The following is an 18,363-nucleotide window of genomic DNA, read 5'->3' on the forward strand; positions in this document are numbered from 1 at the left end:
CCGTGGCCTGTGACTGGCCCGTGGCCTGTGGCTGCCCTGTGGCCTGTGGTTGCCCTGTGGCTGGCCTGTGGCCTGTGGCTGGCCTTTGGCCTGTGGCTGGCCCGTGGCCTGTGGCTGGCCCGTGGCCTGTGGCTGGCCCGTGGCCTGTGGCTGGCCCGTGGCCTGTGAATGGCCCGTGGCCTGTGGCTGGCCCGTGGCCTGTGGCTGGCCCGTGGCCTGTGGCTGGCCCGTGGCCTGTGGCTGGCCTGTGGCTGGCCCGTGGCCTGTGAATGGCCCGTGGCCTATGGCTGCCCTGTGGCCTGTGGCTGCCCTGTGGCTGGCCTGTGGCCTGTGGCTGCCTCAACAACCTGATAAAGAAGGCTGGTTCTGTTCTGGGGACGACTGTGGAACCTCTGGAGACAATAATGCAAAGAAGGATTTTGCATAAAATCAAGAGAATTATGGACAACCCTGAACATCCTCTCCATGAGACTGTTATCAGAAAACAGAGTCTCTTCAGTCAAAGGCTTCTTCAGTTTGGATGCAAAACGGACCGCTACAGGAAATCTTTCCTGCCCACAGCCATCAGCATCTATAATAACTCCTTGATTTAATTGAGCTACATCAACATTTAATTTCCCTCTGGGATAAATAAAGTATTTTTGAATTGAATTGAATTGAATTGAATTGAATTGAATTGAATTGAATTGAATTGAATGGTTCGTGGCCTGTGGCTGGCCCGTGGCCTGTGGCTGGCCCGTGGCCTGTGGCTGGCCCGTGGCCTGTGGCTGGCCCGTGGCCTGTGGCTGGCCCGTGGACTGGAAATGCTGGAGATCTTGGCAAAGTACAAACACAAGACAATCTGGCAGGAAACAAGTGAAAGTGAATAGTATATATACACTGAGGAACTAATGAGCAAATAGACTGCAGGTGAGGAGGAGATGGGCAGGAAACCGCAACAGCAATAGTCTCTTCTAAACCATCAACTTGTGTTTTAGACCCAATCCCAACCATACTGTTCAAGGAGGTTTTCCCATTAATAGACACTTACATATTGGATTTGATCAATCTGTCTTTGTTGACAGGATATGTACCTCAGACTTTTAAGGTTGCTGTAATTAAACCTTTACTTAAAAAACCTACTCTTGACTCAGAAGTGTTAGCTCATTATAGACCTATATCCAATCTCCCTTTTATGTCTAAAGTTCTTGAAAAAATAGTTGCAGCTCAGCTTTGTGATCACTTACACAGAAATAATCTGTTTGAAGAGTTTCAGTCAGGATTCAGAGTGCATCATGGCACAGAATCTGCACTGCTGAAAGTTACCAATGATCTCCTCTTAGCCTCTGATAGCGGACTTGTGTCTGTGCTTGTCCTGTTGGATCTCAGTGCTGCATTTGATACGGTCGATCACAGTATCTCTTTACAGAGACTTGAACATGTTATTGGGATTAAAGGAACTGCATTAGGCTGGTTTAAGTCATATTTATCTGATAGATTTCAGTTTATTCTTGTAAATGAAGAATCTTCCTCACACACCAGAGTAAATCATGGAGTTCCTCAGGGTTCTGTGCTTGGACCGATTCTTTTCACTTTATACATTCTTCCATTAGGTAATATTAGACAGCATGGCATAAATTTCCATTGCTATACTGATGATACCCAGTTGTACTTATCTATAAAACCAGATGAACCCAATAGGTTGGTCAGATTACAAGCATGTCTTAAAGACATAAAGACCTGGATGACTCAGAACTGTCTGCTTCTAAATTCAGACAAAACTGAAGTTGTTATCTTTGGACCTGAGCGCTTCAGGGAGAGATTGTCTAGCTATATAGTTACTCTAGATGGTGTCATTGGCTTCTAGTTCTACAGTGAGGTACCTTGGAGTTATTTTTGACCAGAATTTGTCATTTGACTCGCATATAAAACAGATTTCTAGGACTGCCTTCTTCGAAATATTGTTAAAATCAGGAACATCTTGTCTCAGAGTGATGCAGAAAAACTAGTCCATGCATTTGTTACTTCAGGATTGGACTGCTGTAATTCTTTATTATTGGGCTGTCCCACATATTCTCTGAAAAGCCTCCAGCTGATCCAAAATGCTGCAGCCAGAGTTCTGATGAGAACTAACAGCAGAGATCATATTTCTCCAGTTTTAGCTTCTCTTCATTGGCTCCCTGTTAAATTCAGAATAGAATTTAAGATTCTTCTCCTCACATATAAAGCTCTTAATGACCGAGCTCCATCATATCTTAAAGATCTCATTGTAAGATATTTTCCTAACAGAGCACTTCGTTCCCAAACTGCAGGTTTACTTGAGGTTCCCAGAGTTTCTAAAAGTAGAATGGGAGGCAGAGCCTTCAGTTATCAGGCCCCTCTCTGTGGAACCAGCTGCCAGTTTGGGTTCAGGAAGCAGACACCCTCTCTACCTTTAAGACCAGGCTTAAAACTTTCCTTTTTGATAAAGCTTATAGTTAGGGATGGCTCAGGTGATCCTGAAACATCCCATAGTTAAGCTGCTATAGGCCCAGACTGCGGGGGGGCCTCATCTGTCACACCTTTCCTCACTTTACTCTCTTTATGTATATGTGACATTATTGTGGTCATTAACTCGTGTTTCCCTGTTCCAACAGATATCCTTTGAATGGTGTTACAGTGCCGCCACTTCTTTCATTGCTGGAGCTCTCATGCTCAGAAGTGTCACCAAACGGGATGACATCACTCTCCTCAGAGCTGCTTCCACTGCGGTTTTCGTTTGGGTTTGTTTCCTCTTCAGCTTTCCTTGCTCTTTGATGGTTCTTTCCGTTTTACCCTTCTGTTTATTTTTCCTCTCTTCATGGGCATGTTGGATTGGCTGCTTTTCAGGTGTATCAGTCAGGATTCCTGTCTTCACAAGCTTTTGGTTTGTTTGTTTCCTGGGCTGCTGACTGTTGGGTAAGGGTAGAATCTCAGTAGGAGACACATAGGCATTGCTGGGGTGTGAAGCTGTGTCACTGTGTGAAGCCCATGCATGTGCAGAGCCTGGTGAACGTAGCTCAGCAGACAGGGAGGGTGCAACACCTTCAGCTGCAGGCTGCTGCTCCAGGTTGGGCCTGTCTGACACCATGGATGGCTCAAACTTTGCATCGGAGAAGACATCTCTGTTGGAAGGGAAAATCCCAGTAGATGTGAATCCAGAGGAGATATTCCGTGGTGTCACATGAAAGCACCGTCACCTCACAGCAGAGGGTTCCAGGTTCAACTCCCAGCTGGTTCTTTCTGTGTGGAGTTTGCATGTTCTCCCTGTGTATGCGTGGGTTCTCTCTGGGTACTCCGGCTTCCTCCCACTGTCCAAAAACATGCATGTTAGGTTCATTGGTGTCTCTAAAATTGACCTTAGGAGTGAGTGTGAGTGTGTGTGGTTGTTTGTCTGGTTTGTCTCTATGTGGCCCTGTGATGGACTGGCAGCCTGTCCAGGGTGTACCCCGCCTCTCACCCAATGACCGCTGGGATAGGCTCCAGCCCCCCCGCGACCCGACCAACGGATTGAGCGGGGTATAGAAAATGGATGGATACTTTTAACTTTTGAGAAATTTTCAAGCCAAACTTCTGTTTGTTTTATATCCCGTGCAGTTTGACACATTTCTGCTGACTTTCTCTGTGCTGAGCAGAGGTTTATAAAGGTAAGTGAAAGGATGTGTTAGTTGGTGACTGGTGGAGAAGAAATAACAGCTGATAACAGGATAAAATCAACTCTCCGACGGTAAATTGGTCCAAGTTGTATGGTTCCTGTCCTCTGACCTGACTGCTGTCTCCCAGGTAACACCTGTCCCACCCTGACCATGTTCCCATTTACTTTAAAGATCCTATGGCATGAAAATAAATGGAGGCTTTTATGTATTTTTATAGGCTTTAGTGGTCCCCTAATACTGTATCTGAGTTTTTTTCCCCAAAACTCTGCCTTGGTGCAGAATTACAGCCAGTCCCAAAAATGAGCTTTCCTTAGGATCCTCAGAATGAGCTGTTTAGTGGGGGTGTGGCCTTACTTACGCCCGTGGTACCTTGCGCAAATGTTTTGTGAATCGCTATGGCACGTAGATGGCACGGCAGCCCTATGCCGTAAAACTAGCGAAACCTGTTGAAATGAGCTTACTTTGACAATATGACGAACTAGTTACTGAACAACTCTCCTAACACAGTCAAACATCAAGCAAGTGCTACACAAGACACAGCAAAAAAGGCGTGCGTGAAGGGGAAAGCAGGAGTGAGGATTTTGACATTCTCAGCTGATTGCTCTGGTTTGCAAAGATGCACGTAGCGCGAGTCATTTCAATCAGGGGAAAGGCAGATATCGTGCGCGCCGTAACACCAACAGCAGGACGGCTATCAAAACAACAAATAAGTACACAACACTGGCGTTACAGTAAATGAGGTGTCCACTTGCATACCTCATGCTATTTACTGTTACATTAGCGACAGTGACCGAGCTATTAGCTGCAGAGCTGACGACACAGACAGACTGACCGTTTTGACTCTGGAACCATGAATGAATCATTATCCTGATGAAATGCACTGAATTTGCGGATTCATTCTTCTTCAGGAAGCTTGAAGTCGGGGGTTTTGGTCTAAAATGAGCGAGCTAACCATCTCATGGGCATGCAAACACCTCCAACAGCCCAGTTGGCAGAGATAAGAGCTTGCAGATGCTATTAGCTGCATAGCTAACCGTTAGCTAAGGTTAGCTGCTAACGATACAAACCCTTTCCTGTGGTAACAAGCTATGTAACTATACTGTACATACAGGAAAGCAACACAATAATAGAGCGTTAAATTACTTACTCGGGAATGAGATCCTTCCCCAAGTGAGAGACGAATGGAGCAGGAGATTGACAGGCGGATCGGTGCGGTGTCTGCAGTGGTCTCTGCACCGGCCCGTCGTAGTGAAAAATTAGCTGAGCCAGAAGGCGAAGCTCTCATTTACCGGTCAATCTATGTTCCTACCCTCACCTATGGTCACGAGCTGTGGGTAGTGACCGAGAGAACGAGATCGCGAATACAAGCGGCTGAAATGAGATTCCTCCGCAGGGTGTCTGGGCTCTCCCTTGGGCTCGGTATTAGCCCAAGTTCTGGAAACATTCGTCTGTGAAATGTTTGGCGCACACACAAATCTCTTCGGTTCTGTCGTCACTTTCCCAGAAAAAAAACTAAATCTGTCCACTGGCTCTTTAGAGGTTCTGATGCAGGAGCTCTAAACAGATTTTTTACATCGATATACAGCGCAATGAGCTGGCCAAAGAGCTGTGGGCGGGGAAAGGCAGTTTTGGCTATGGGCTCTGGGTGGAAACAACCTCCACGTCATAAGCGGCGGCTTTCTCGATCAGGCCATCTGCATGGTCACATTACCAAAGGCGGAGAATAATTTCTAGTGCATGGTTTAGGTCTATCGTCATTTTTAGCCACTGGGGGACCGCAGGCAGGCTAGAGGAACTCATATTAATGTTAAACAACCTTAAAAAGTGAAAATTTCATGCCATGGGACCTTTAAGTCTCCACAATCCACACTTCATCGGACATACTTCTCATGAACTCTTGACCTAACATGAAACATGCACACACCATCCTACCCTCCTCTTCGGGTCAGGGTGGAGATAGTTTGGTGGAAGTGATACTGGGGACCAGTGGCGGAACAATTGTGGACAGGGCCCAGGGGCAAAACATCCCGACCGGGCCCCCTCGTTCCGGTGCGCGCGCACGTACACCCACACGTACACCCACACATACACCCACACGCACGCGCGGTCATTAAAGCATGTCCATCTCATCCATCGAGTGACGAGAAAAGAAGGCTATTTTTTGACGCCAACCCTCCCCATTAATCCGGGCTTGGGACCGGCACCTGTTTGAGCTGACTGCATCCAAGTGGCTGGGTTAGGCTAAACTATATACATTATTTGCAAAGACTGCAACAAAACATTTCGGAATGTTTAAACATAGAACATTGCGATGCAAACAAACTGGGAACTATATACACGTGTTTTTTGTTTTTTTTCCCCAACGTGGGTGAGGGCCCTGGGCCCAGGGGCAGTTGCCCCGCCCGCCCCGCCTATAGCTCCGCCCCTGCTGGGGACCATGGTCCTGAGGGCCTCTATGCAAAACCAGATCATTCTGTCTGTTTACACTTGAATAAAAGAATAGATAAAGAGCGTTCTCAGGACTCACACACACACTCACACTCTCACGCACACACACACACACTCTCACGCACATGCACGCGCGCACACACACACACTCACGCACATGCATGCGCGCACACGCACACACACACTCTCACGCACGCGCGCACACACACACAAGCACACACACACACACACACACACGCGCGCGCGCGCGCACACACACACACATGAAACCATGCTCAGCCAGGCCTTGAACATGTAAGTTCAAAGTTTAAAAACATTATTTCTAATTATTTCTGAAATGATTAGCACAACTGTAGCGGTAGAAAGTTGTGTTCTTAAGGTCATGAGTCCGTTACTGGTTTTTTAAACTTTTATTCCATTTAGTCATGAATACCAGGTCTGAGTCACATGTCAGCAGCTGCCTCCTCTGCGCGCTCTCGTGACCGCGTGCTTTCAGGAAGTGGGGCTCATTTCCGCTGCGGCACAACATCTGACTCCTGCATCCGGTTAGGACGAGTTACAAGCACTGACAATGTGAGCCCACCACACCGCCCACCAGCTGTGAGCTCACCACACCGCCCACCAGCTGTGAGCCCCCCACACCGCCCACCAGCTGTGAGCCCCCCTGCTCCTCATCGGTAGTATGGAGCCTGGATAAAACCAGACGGAAACACAGCAATTCTTCTTTAAGAATAATGGTCATCAAAACTACAAGTTCCACAATGCACAGCGTTTGAACGTCATCACAACAGGAAGCGTGTGAAGCAGGGAAGTAACCCTGGCAGAAAAATCCATAGTACAGTAAATCAGCGTGTCTGCCGAGGAAATGTTTCCAGTGATGTCAGCGTAGATGGACAACACCCAGGAACTGCTCCCCCCCGGCACACAGAAGTTACCGCCAGGGTCACGGCTCTGTTTCCGGATTAATGCCCGTGGAGCGCTCACCTATGATGGAACGGGCGATGGAGCAGCTCAATGTGCAGCTCAGCCGGCTGACCCGTTCCCTCCGCCGGGCCAGGACCGTGGAACTTCCTGAAGGTAACGTTACATATCACGGACTTAGGACTCTGTGTACAGGCACCGGAAGCTCTGTCACTGCTTGGTGTTTTAATAATGCTAACATGCAGTAACTTATATGATCTTACACAGGCCCAAACCTTTATGTTTAAGCCACTAAACGGAAACCTGTAGCCATATGAGAGAGATTCTCTGTTCTCTGAAGCCTGTCGGACTGCCTCCGCCTGTAAAATAATCCCAAAGAATTAAAAAGGCTTGTTTTGTGTGACAGTGCCAGATGTTATTTGGTAATAAATGAAGCAGGTCCTCTCTGCTGTGGACCTGCAGCATGGTGTCTCCTGAGCTCTCAGTGTCGGTGATACATTCATACAGGCTGCTGAAAGCCAAAGATGGGAGCCTTAGCAGGGACCATGTCCATGACCGAACACTGAGACCACAACAACAGCTACTGGCACTACGGTGGTTGAGGAGGAGCACACTAAACAAAACAGCCTTCCCAGTGCTACAAAGTATTGCATCCCCCTTTCTTCAAAGGGAGGTAGCCAGAATACTACTAAGCTAGTTAAACTCTAACTTTCCACACACAGGCTGTGCTATCACTCTTCAGCTGTTACAACAACTGTCCCAGATGGAGCTTGCCCTTAGTACCACATCACATGATCTGTGTGATCAATCACAAGTTCAGTCTTTCAGGTGGCTTTACAACTCTGCCGCCCTTGGCTGTGTTCGGCACTGCAGCCTGAGCTTGACTAGTGTTTTGCTTGATCATCTACTTAAAAGGAAAGTTCGCCTCTTTTGACATGAAGCTGTATGACATCCCATATCAGCAACATCATTTATGAACATCTTCTTACCCCCTGCTGCGTCCTGTGAGCAGAGTTCCAGCCTTGTTTTGGTGTTGATGAAGGTAGTCCGGCTAGTTGGCTGGGGTTTAAAAAATAAAGCTTCTCAAAACAATATGCGTTCAACAGAGTAATACATTTGCATCACAAAATCGTTCTCCAGGAAAAAGTCAGACCTCACAATCGCTCGGCCCTATTTTCTCTCCCTTCGTATCACTGCCTGCTGTGTAGAGCGTGCAGACCGAAGTGCAGACCGAGCACTCCCCTGCTTCCGAGCAGCAAACACCGTAACAGGCGCGGCAGGCGGCAGCGCGCAGTGAAACGAAGTGATACGACGAGCAGGGGTTTGAGAGGACAGAAAAGAGGGGACAACAAACACTGTAACACCATTCAAAGGATACCTGTTGGAACAGGGAAACACGAGTTAATGACCACAATAATATCACATATACATAAAGAGAGTAAAGTGAGGAAAGGTGTGACAGATGAGGCCCCCCAGCAGGCTGGGCCTATAGCAGCTTAACTATGGGATGTTTCAGGATCACCTGAGCCATCCCTAACTATAAGCTTTATCAGAAAGGAAAGTTTTAAGCCTGGTCTTAAAAGTGGAAAGGGTGTCTGCTTCCTGAAGCCAAACTGGCAGCTGGTTCCACAGAGAGGAGCCTGATAACTGAAGGCTCTGCCTCCCAAACTGGCAGCTGGTTCCACAGAGAGGGGCCTGATAACTGAAGGCTCTGCCTCCCAAACTGGCAGCTGGTTCCACAGAGAGGGGCCTGATAACTGAAGGCTCTGGCAGCTGGTTCTTGACACCCAGATGGTACCACTACAGATGCATGTACTGCACATTCTTTGTATGCACATGGGAGTTGAGAGCAATGATTTCTTAAAAATGTCCTCAAGTGGTTTGTTGTCATTGTAGACTGTGACATGCTTTCCAAAAATGTAAAGATGAAACTTTGTGCGAGCCTTGACAATAGACAGCATTTCTTTTTCTAATTTGTGTATAGCGAGTTTCTACATCCGTCAGGGACCTAAGAAAAGCCAACAGGACGGTTGTCCTGCAGGATCACTGCAGATGGTCCCCTACTGCTTGCATTCCAAAATGTCTCCACAGGCGGAGCTGTGCCATAGGACTTTAGCACTAAGGCTGTGAGCACAAATCCTTCAGCTTGTTAAAGTCCTTTTGATGAGATGGCTGCCATGCGAAGTTCACATCATTTTTGAGTAGCTGCTTCATAGATGCATCCGACTCAGGTTTGGAATAAACTTGGACAAATATGTGTCCAACCCTAGAAAGCGCCCCCCCACCTTCCTTGTTAGCAGTGCAGTGGGTACTAACTCCCCTGCTGCAGCAGGTTGGAGCCTGTGGTCATGTGCAGTGGGGAAAAAAAGTATTTAGTCAGTCACCAATTGTGCAAGTTCTCCCACTTAAAAAGATGAGAGAGGCCTGTAATTGACATCATAGGTAGACCTCAACTATGAGAGACATAATGAGAAAAAAAAAAAATTCAGAAAATCACATTGTCTGATTTTTAAAGAATTTATTTGCAAATAAGGGTGGAAAATAAGTATTTGGTCACCTACAAAAGTTAATCTCAATACTTTGTACTATATCCTTTGTTGGCAATGACAGAGGTCAAACGGTTTCTGTAAGTCTTCACAAGGTTGGCACACACCATTGCAGGAATGTTGGCCCATTCTTCCAAGCAGATCTCCTCTAAAGCAGTGATGTTCTGGGGCTGGCGGCGGGCAACACAGACTTTCAACTCCCTCCAAAGGTTTTCGATGGGGTTGAGATCTGGAGACTGGCTAGGCCACTCCAGGACCTTGAAATGCTTCTTACGAAGCCACGTCTTTGTTGCCCTGGCAGTGTGCTTGGGATCATTGTCATGCTGAAAGACCCTGTCACGTTTCATCTTCAATGCCCTTGCTGATGGAAGGAGGTTTGCACTCAAAATCTCACAATACATGGCCCCATTCATTTTTCCATGTACACGGACCAGTCGTCCTCGTCCCTTTGCAGAGAAACAGCCCCAAAGCATGATGTTGCCACCCCCATGCTTCTCAGTTGGTATGGTGTTCTTTGGATGCAACTCAGCATTCACTCTCCTCCAAACACGACGAGTTGTGTTTATACCAAACAGTTCTACTTTGGTTTCATCTGACCATATGACATTCTCCCAATACTCCTCTGGAACATCCAAATGCTCTCTAGCAAACTTCAGACGCGCCCGGATATGTACTGGCTTAAGCAGGGGGACACGTCTGGCACTGCAGGATCTGAGTCCCTGGCGGCGTAGTGTGTTACTGACGGTAGCCTTTGTAACTTTGATCCCAGCTTTCTGCAGGTCATTCACTAGGTCCCCCCGTGTGGTTCTGGGATTTTTGCTCACCATTCTTGTGATCATTCTGACCCCACGGGCTGAGATCTTGCGTGGAGCCCCTGATCGAGGGAGATTAGCAGTGGTCTTGTAGGTCTTCCATTTTCTGATTATCGCTCCCACTGTAGATTTCTTCACACCAAGCTGCTTGCCTATTGCAGATTCAGTCTTCCCAGCCTGGTGCAGGTCTATAATTCTGTTTCTGGTGTCCTTCAACAGCTCTTTGGTCTTCACCATAGTGGAACTTGGAGTGTGACTGTTTGAGGTTGTGGGCAGGTGTCTTTTATACTGTTAACGAGTTCAAACAGGTGCCATTGATACAGGTTATGAGTGGAGGACAGAGGAGCCTCTTAAGGAAGAAGTTACAGGTCTGTGACAGCCAGAAATCTTGCTTGTTTGTAGGTGACCAAATACTTATTTTCCACCCTTATTAGCAAATAAATTCTTTAAAAATCAGACAATGTGATTTTCGGAATTTTTTTTTCTCATTATGTCTCTCATAGTTGAGGTCTACCTATGATGTCAATTACAGGCCTCTCTCATCTTTTTAAGTGGGAGAACTTGCACAATTGGTGACTGACTAAATACTTTTTTTCCCCACTGTAGTAGCGTAACACTTTGTTTCAGCCCACCAGAGTGCATAGGGTCCTGATAAATGCCTCACTGTGTCGGTGCAGGGCTGCCGCGGTTGAGGAATCCCCCCTGTGGTGAGTCAGGGCGGCTCAATATGTATGCCATATTATTGCACCATCTTTTTTAATTTTTTATCTATCTATCTAGCAAATTGGTTGCAATGTTTCCTCTGAAACATGGCGCAACCTGGCAACTCATTTTGCTTGTCAAATTTCTGGAGCAGTGACTTGAATGCAGGTTTGTCCACAGTGGAAAACGGCACCATCTCCTCACCCGGATGCCGTGGAACAGCGCCTGTTAGGCCTTTATGTCCGTCTGTCTCTGCTGTACGTGGCGACTCGAGCAAAGGCTTCGCCCCGACATGAGCTGTTCCGCCACTCTGGCAGCAGGCGGCGGTAACCGCGCCTCCATAGCTGGATGGTAGCTCGCTCGGTGAGCCCTTAAATTAGTTGTTTCCTCGTTTCACTGGAACCGTTTTGCTGCAGATTTTACAGATTGCCTCATTTAAATTGGCTGGTTCCCCCTTTTCATCCGGCTGAAAGTTGAAATGCTCCCAAAGGGGCGAAGTAACCTTTAGTTTTGATAGCAGTGCAGCTGCCATTGTCACCTTCTCAATGTGTTGTGGTGAGATCAGGTCCCGTGCGGTGATGGTGGGGGCCCATCATGAAGCGCGGTGGGATTCTTCATACTTGAAATTCAAGCTCATTACTATGGCAAATATTTGCTCCCACTTTGACAGTAAGCCTGACTCCCTGATCTTTAGTTTACTGCCATTTGTTCTTGCCAACAGGAACATAACAGAGTGTGTTCTTTAGACTTTTGGATTTTTAAGGAAAAGCTGGGAAGCTGAGTTTTGTGTAGAGCTGATGAGCATAGACCCCCCACTCATTAAATGAGGATGAAGTTGGAGATTTATGCTCCGTGAGTTTTTTTTTTATAGCAAAAACTTAAAATAAACTTCAAATTGTACAATTTTCAGGAAAACAGAGAAGTTGATAAGGGACCAGGAGCTCCTGGAATGGGAATTTAAAACCTTTTTTTTCTCAATTCAGGTGCCATTAGTCTTTTCTGTTTTTTTATTCTTCTTCTTCTGTTTTTTGCGTCCATAGACAATGAGACTGCAGTGTACACACTTATGCCAATGGTTATGGCTGACCAGCACAGGTAAGTGCTCAGCCTGATTACACAACTTCAGTATTGAAATGGTGTTGTTTGTCTCCTCTTAAGATTGTAAATTTTTCTTTTTAATACATTCTATATTTTTTTGTGCTTTCTTTAAAAGGTCAGTGTCAGAATTGCTTCTCAACTCCAAGTTTGATGTGAACTATGCCTTCGGACGAGTAAAGAGAAGTTTGCTACACATTGCAGCCAAGTAAGACACAGTACTGCTTCCTCTTTTTCTTTTTCTTCCATCCGAGTAAACACTAAATATATGTGTTACCACTGTAGCTTAGTATCACAATTATCCCACTAAATGTAGATTTTGAAATGTGACCACAGCAGATAAGAAACATGTAGGCGCGAGGGTTGTCATGATATCATCATTTCAAACTCAATACCAAGGGAAATATTTGATCCCATTTTCAAATGTAAAAATGTACAAAATGTGTGGTACGGCTGCATCACTTTGTGGTACGGCTGCTGCACTGTGTGCTACGGCTGCTGCATTGTGTGGTACGGCTGCATCACTGTGTGGTACGGCTGCATCACTTTGTGGTACGGCTGCTGCACTGTGTGCTACGGCTGCTGCACTGTGTGGTACGGCTGCTGCATTGTGTGGTACGGCTGCATCACTGTGTGGTACGGCTGCATCACTGTGTGGTACGGCTGCATCACTGTGTGGTACGGCTGCTGCACTGTGTGGTACGGCTGCTGCACTTTGTGGTACGGCTGCTGCACTGTGTGGTACGGCTGCTGCACTGTGTGGTACGGCTGCTGCATTGTGTGGTACGGCTGCGTCACTGTGTGGTACGGCTGCTGCACTGTGTGGTACGGCTGCTGCACTGTGTGGTACGGCTGCTGCACTGTGTGGTACGGCTGCTGCACTGTGTGGTACGGCTGCTGCACTGTGTGGTACGGCTGCTGCATCACTGTGTGCTACGGCTGCATCACTGTGTGGTACGGCTGCATCACTGTGTGGTACGGCTGCATCACTGTGTGGTACGGCTGCTGCACTGTGTGCAGGGTTTCCGCGGAGTCATAAAAAGTCATAAAACGTCATAAATTTAATAATAAGAATTTTAGGCCATAAAAAGTCATAAAAACATCCAGATTTTCCATACAAGGTCATAAATTGATCATGTTTGATCATGTTCTAGAATGCGCTGCTGAGGGTGGCAGCACGTTGGAGTAGCTCTGAACCTCACATTGAGATTTTTCTTTTTTCAAAATTTCATTCCTGTTATTTCTTGGAAGAAATTGCATTTTTTGGACAACTGTTCCTTCCTGCCTTGGATGCTGTGCAGCTGGATTAATTTTTCCCAATACTTTTGTATATTTTACTCTTTTGTCATGATGCATAACCATAGCAACAAGGTGGTTTACAACAGGGAGCAGCTGATTAACATTGGAAAAGCAGAAATAATTCGACAACTGAAGCCAGAAATCCCACTGGAATTGAAAAGGAGGCATCGTGGATGCAGGGCAGGAGCAAAGAGGAGAGAAAGAAAGAAGAAGTTCAAACCATCTCTGCCATCCGTCATCATGGGAAATGTAAGATCGTTAGCTAACAAGTTGGATGAACTTCTAGCATTGACAAGGACTCAGCAAGAATATCGGGAATGTAGCATTATGTGTTTTACTGAGACATGGCTACAGGATCATATACCTGACTCCAGCGTCTCTCTGCCGGGCTTCCTGACTGTACGAGCAGATCGAGATTTAAAGAGTAGCAGGAAAAGGAAAGGGGGTGGATTGGCAGTGCTTGTCAACAACAGATGGTGTCACCCAGGACATGTTACTGTGAAGAGTCGTCTCTGCAGTCCTGACATTGAACTATTGACAGTAAGTTTTCGTCCATATTATTTGCCAAGAGAGTTCACCAGTGTTGTTTTGGTGGCTGTTTACATTCCACCCTCAGCTGTTGCCGACACTGCATGTGATGTCATCAGTTCCGTTGTTGCTAAGATACAGACACAACACCCCAATTCTTTTGTGGCAATATCTGGTGATTTTAATCATGCCTCACTCTCTGCTACACTGCCAACTTTTCAACAGTTTGTCAGCTGCTCTACCAGAGAAAACAAGACATTGGATTTGTTTTACACAAATGTCAAGGATTCATACATTTCCAAATCAAGACCTCCCCTGGGTAAATCAGATCACAACCTTGTTTTTCTCTGTTCAGCATATAAACCCCTTGTCCAGAGACTACCTGTCACAAAAAGGACTGTTAGAAAGTGGTCACATGATGCTGAAGAAGCCTTACAGGGTTGTTTTGATGCAACCGATTGGATTTCTCTTTGTAAGCCACATGGAGAGGACATTAATGCCATGACTGAGTGTGTGACTGACTATATAAACTTCTGTGTGGACAACACCATCCCCACCAGAACAGTGAGATGCTTCCCTAATAACAAACCCTGGATCACCAGTGAGCTAAAGGAACTATTGAACAGGAAAAAAAGAGCCTTTAGGGAGCGAGACAGGGAGTTACTGAGGAGTATACAGAAGCAGCTCAAAGTCAAGATCAGAGAGAGCAAGGAGGTGTATAGAAAGAAGCTTGAGAGTAAACTGCAGAGGAACAATATCAGAGATGTGTGGTCAGGAATGAAGAAGACCACAGGCCTCAAGCAGAGGGAGGATCGGATGGATGGAAGTCTGGACAGAGCAAATGAGCTGAACACATTCTTCAACAGGTTCAGTTCAGGAACAAGCTCACCATCCTCCCCTCCTGTTCCCAGCCAAAGAGACATCCCACCCTCCTCTGACCCACAGCTTTCCTGTAACATCTCCACCTCCACCTCAGTCATGGATTCTTCTGCTTCCACTAGTTTGTCTTCAACCCAATCAGGAGATGCTGCTGTCCCCTTTGCCTCCCCCTCCCACTTTTCTGTTTCTAGAAGTCAGGTGAAGAGGCAGTTGGAGAGACTGAACCGGAACAAGGCTGCAGGTCCAGATGGTGTCAGCCCCCGAGTCCTGAAGGCCTGTGCAGAGCAGCTCTGTGGGATTCTGCAACACCTTTTCAACCTTAGCTTGACCCAAGAGAAGGTACCACTGTTGTGGAAGACATCCTGTCTGGTTCCGGTACCAAAGAAAACTCACCCTTCAGACATCAATGACTACAGACCTGTTGCCCTGACATCCCACATCATGAAGGTCCTGGAGAGACTCCTGTTGACCCACCTGTGTAAGCAAACCAGCACATATCAGGACCCCCTGCAGTTTGCTTATCGCCATGGAGTTGGAGTTGAAGACGCTATCATACACCTGCTTCAACAAACCCACTGTCATCTGGACAAAGCAGGCAGCACTGTGAGGATCATGTTCTTTGATTTCTCCAGTGCATTTAACACAATTCAGCCTGATCTGCTTCGTCTGAAACTCCAGAAGACTCAGGTGGAGGCCTCAACAATCACCTGGATTAATGACTACCTGACAAACAGACCACAGTTTGTCAGACTGAAGAATTGTGTGTCTAACCAGGTGATCAGCAGCACAGGAGCACCACAGGGGACTGTACTCTCACCATTCCTTTTCACTCTGTACACTTCAGACTTCCAGTACAAGTCAGACTCCTGTCATCTACAGAAATATTCAGATGACTCTGCAGTGGTCGGGTGTATCAGAGATGGACAAGAAGCTGAGTACAGAGAGCTGGTGGACCGCTTTGTGGCATGGTGTGGGAACAATCATCTCATCTTGAATGTTAACAAAACAAAGGAGATGATTGTAGATTTCAGGAGAAACAGGGTCAGATCAAACCCTGTTTCCATCATGGGAGAAGAAGTGGAGGTGGTTGAGGAATATAAATACCTTGGTGTTCATCTGGACAACAGACTGGACTGGAGACACAACAGTGAAGCCATCTACAAGAAAGGACAGAGCAGACTGTACTTCTTGAGGAAGCTAAGGTCCTTCAAGGTTTGCAACAAGATGTTGCAGATCTTCTACAAGTCTGTTGTTGAGAGCGTCATTTCCTCTTGCGTCATCTGTTGGGGCAGCAGCATCAGAACCAGGGACCTAAAAAGACTCAACAACCTGATAAAGAAGGCTGGTTCTGTTCTGGGGACGGCTGTGGAACCTCTGGAGACAATAATGCAAAGAAGGATTTTGCATAAAATCAAGAGAATTATGGACAACCCTGAACATCCTCTCAATGAGACTGTTATCGGAAAACAGAGTCTCTTCAGTCAAAGGCTTCTTCAGTTTGGATGCAAAACGGACCGCTACAGGAAATCTTTCCTGTCCACAGCCATCAGCATCTATAATAACTCCTTGATTTAATTGAGCTACATCAACATTTAATTTCCCTCTGGGATAAATAAAGTATTTTTGAATTGAATTGAATTGAATTGAATTGAATTACATTTCGCCACGTCTTAAATTTATATGCTCGTTCATTCATTAGTTCTACCATCGCCTCTCCACCTCGAGCCCATACGCTGGTGGCAGAATTCATTCGTTTCGCCTGTTGCAGTAGCCTAGCAAGCTAGCAAGCTAGGCTACTGTTGCAGTTCTGCCTGAGGAATCTGGGTGGTATCGCGTGAACTTCAAGATCCATGCGCCAGTGTAGCACTTCCATAGAAACCCGCGCGAACTTCAGAGCTTCACTGCCGGTGTTCTGATCATGTAGCCTTGGTCCATGGTCGTAAGGTCTACTTAGCCTAGCTCGTATTGTGTCTTAGCTTGTAGATACCAAGTCTATTGCACTCTGTGCAAAAAGACACTGGAGCTCTCCAGTTTAGGCATTAAAGCCTTGAATTCACATGCAAAATCAGAGAGGCATAAAGTCTGTGTACAAGGTTTGCATCGGGTGCAGGCCATCACTCAGTTTTGTTCTCCGTCACTACCCGGTCCAAGCTCAGCACAGCATTCCGTCGCTCCAGCCGCCACACACAGTGCTTTCGGATCAACATCCACGTCGAAAGCGGAGGTCCTGTGGGTGTTGAACACCGTTACGAAACACCAGTCGTACAGCGGGAACGAAGACATTGCCGAACTTTTCCGAACAATGTTCCCGGACTCAGAAATAGCCAAGACCTTTACGTGTGGGAAAGATAAGACCTCGTACATCACACGCTTTGGCTTGGCAGAGTACATTAAAAAAGACCTCGTCTCCAAAATCACGGGGCCTTACGTTCTCATGTTTGTTGAGAGCTTGAATCAGACAAGCAAGAAAAAACAGCTGGACGTACACGTAGACATTTTTTTCAATTTAACTCAATTAAATAAAAGAGCTCTTCTTAACATTTTATTTTGTTGATTGGTTTAATAGGCTACTGTTGTGTACAGTTGTAACAGTTAATACAACTGCACATGGTACAGTTGTTTACAGTTGTTAAGTGAATAAAAAAAAGATTTTTTAAAGGAATCGACTAAAGTTATTTCTCGTAATTCGTGTAGGTCATAAATTTAAATTATCATGGTCATAAAAAGGTCTTAAATTGTCTTAAATTTGACTGACTAAACCCTGCAGAAACCCTGTGTGTGGTACGGCTGCTGCACTTTGTGGTACGGCTGCTGCACTGTGTGGTACGGCTGCTGCACTGTGTGGTACGGCTGCTGCACTGTGTGGTACGGCTGCTGCACTGTGTGGTACGGCTGCATCACTGTGTGGTATGGCTGCTGCACTGTGTGGTACGGCTGCTGCACTGTGTGGTACGGCTGCATCACTGTGTGGTACGGCTGCATCACTGTGTGGTACGGCTGCTGCACTTTGTGGTACGGCTGCTGCACTGTGTGGTACGGCTGCTGCACTGTGTGGTACGGCTGCTGCACTGTGTGGTACGGCTGCATCACTGTGTGGTACGGCTGCTGCACTGTGTGGTACGGCTGCTGCACTGTGTGGTACGGCTGCTGCACTTTGTGGTACGGCTGTTGCACTGTGTGGTACGGCTGCTGCACTTTGTGGTACGGCTGCTGGTACAGCTGCTGCACTGTGTGCTACGGCTGCTGCACTGTGTGCTACGGCTGCTAGTACTGCCAGTATCTATCAAGGCTTTAAGTCTTCTCCCATTGATTTTTACTGTGGTCATTCTCATTGAAAATGCCTTTTCTTGTTCTACATCCAAGTCTTGGCGTGGTACAAAGCACATCTGGGTCAGTTTTAAACGGTTTTGTGGACACATAGGTTTAGTGTGTCCTTCCAGCCCCCAACGGTAGCAAACTGGAATTCTTTTATTAAGTTTG

General features: G+C 46.6%; 1 protein-coding gene across 1 annotated transcript in view; it reads left to right on the top strand.

Annotated features, from left to right (window-relative positions):
- The first annotated feature begins 6,519 nt into the window (after positions 1-6,519).
- The window catches only part of hace1 (HECT domain and ankyrin repeat containing E3 ubiquitin protein ligase 1), a 106,843-nt gene continuing 94,999 nt past the window's right edge, over positions 6,520-18,363 (top strand). The window contains exons 1-3 of the mRNA XM_075464650.1: positions 6,520-7,178; positions 12,123-12,177; positions 12,296-12,385. Coding sequence (XP_075320765.1) covers positions 7,067-7,178; positions 12,123-12,177; positions 12,296-12,385 — 257 coding nt within the window. The 5' untranslated portion in view covers positions 6,520-7,066. The remainder of the gene's footprint in view (positions 7,179-12,122; positions 12,178-12,295; positions 12,386-18,363) is intronic.

The sequence above is a fragment of the Odontesthes bonariensis genome, chromosome 5 (assembly GCF_027942865.1).
Source record: "Odontesthes bonariensis isolate fOdoBon6 chromosome 5, fOdoBon6.hap1, whole genome shotgun sequence".
NCBI lineage: Eukaryota > Metazoa > Chordata > Actinopteri > Atheriniformes > Atherinopsidae > Odontesthes > Odontesthes bonariensis.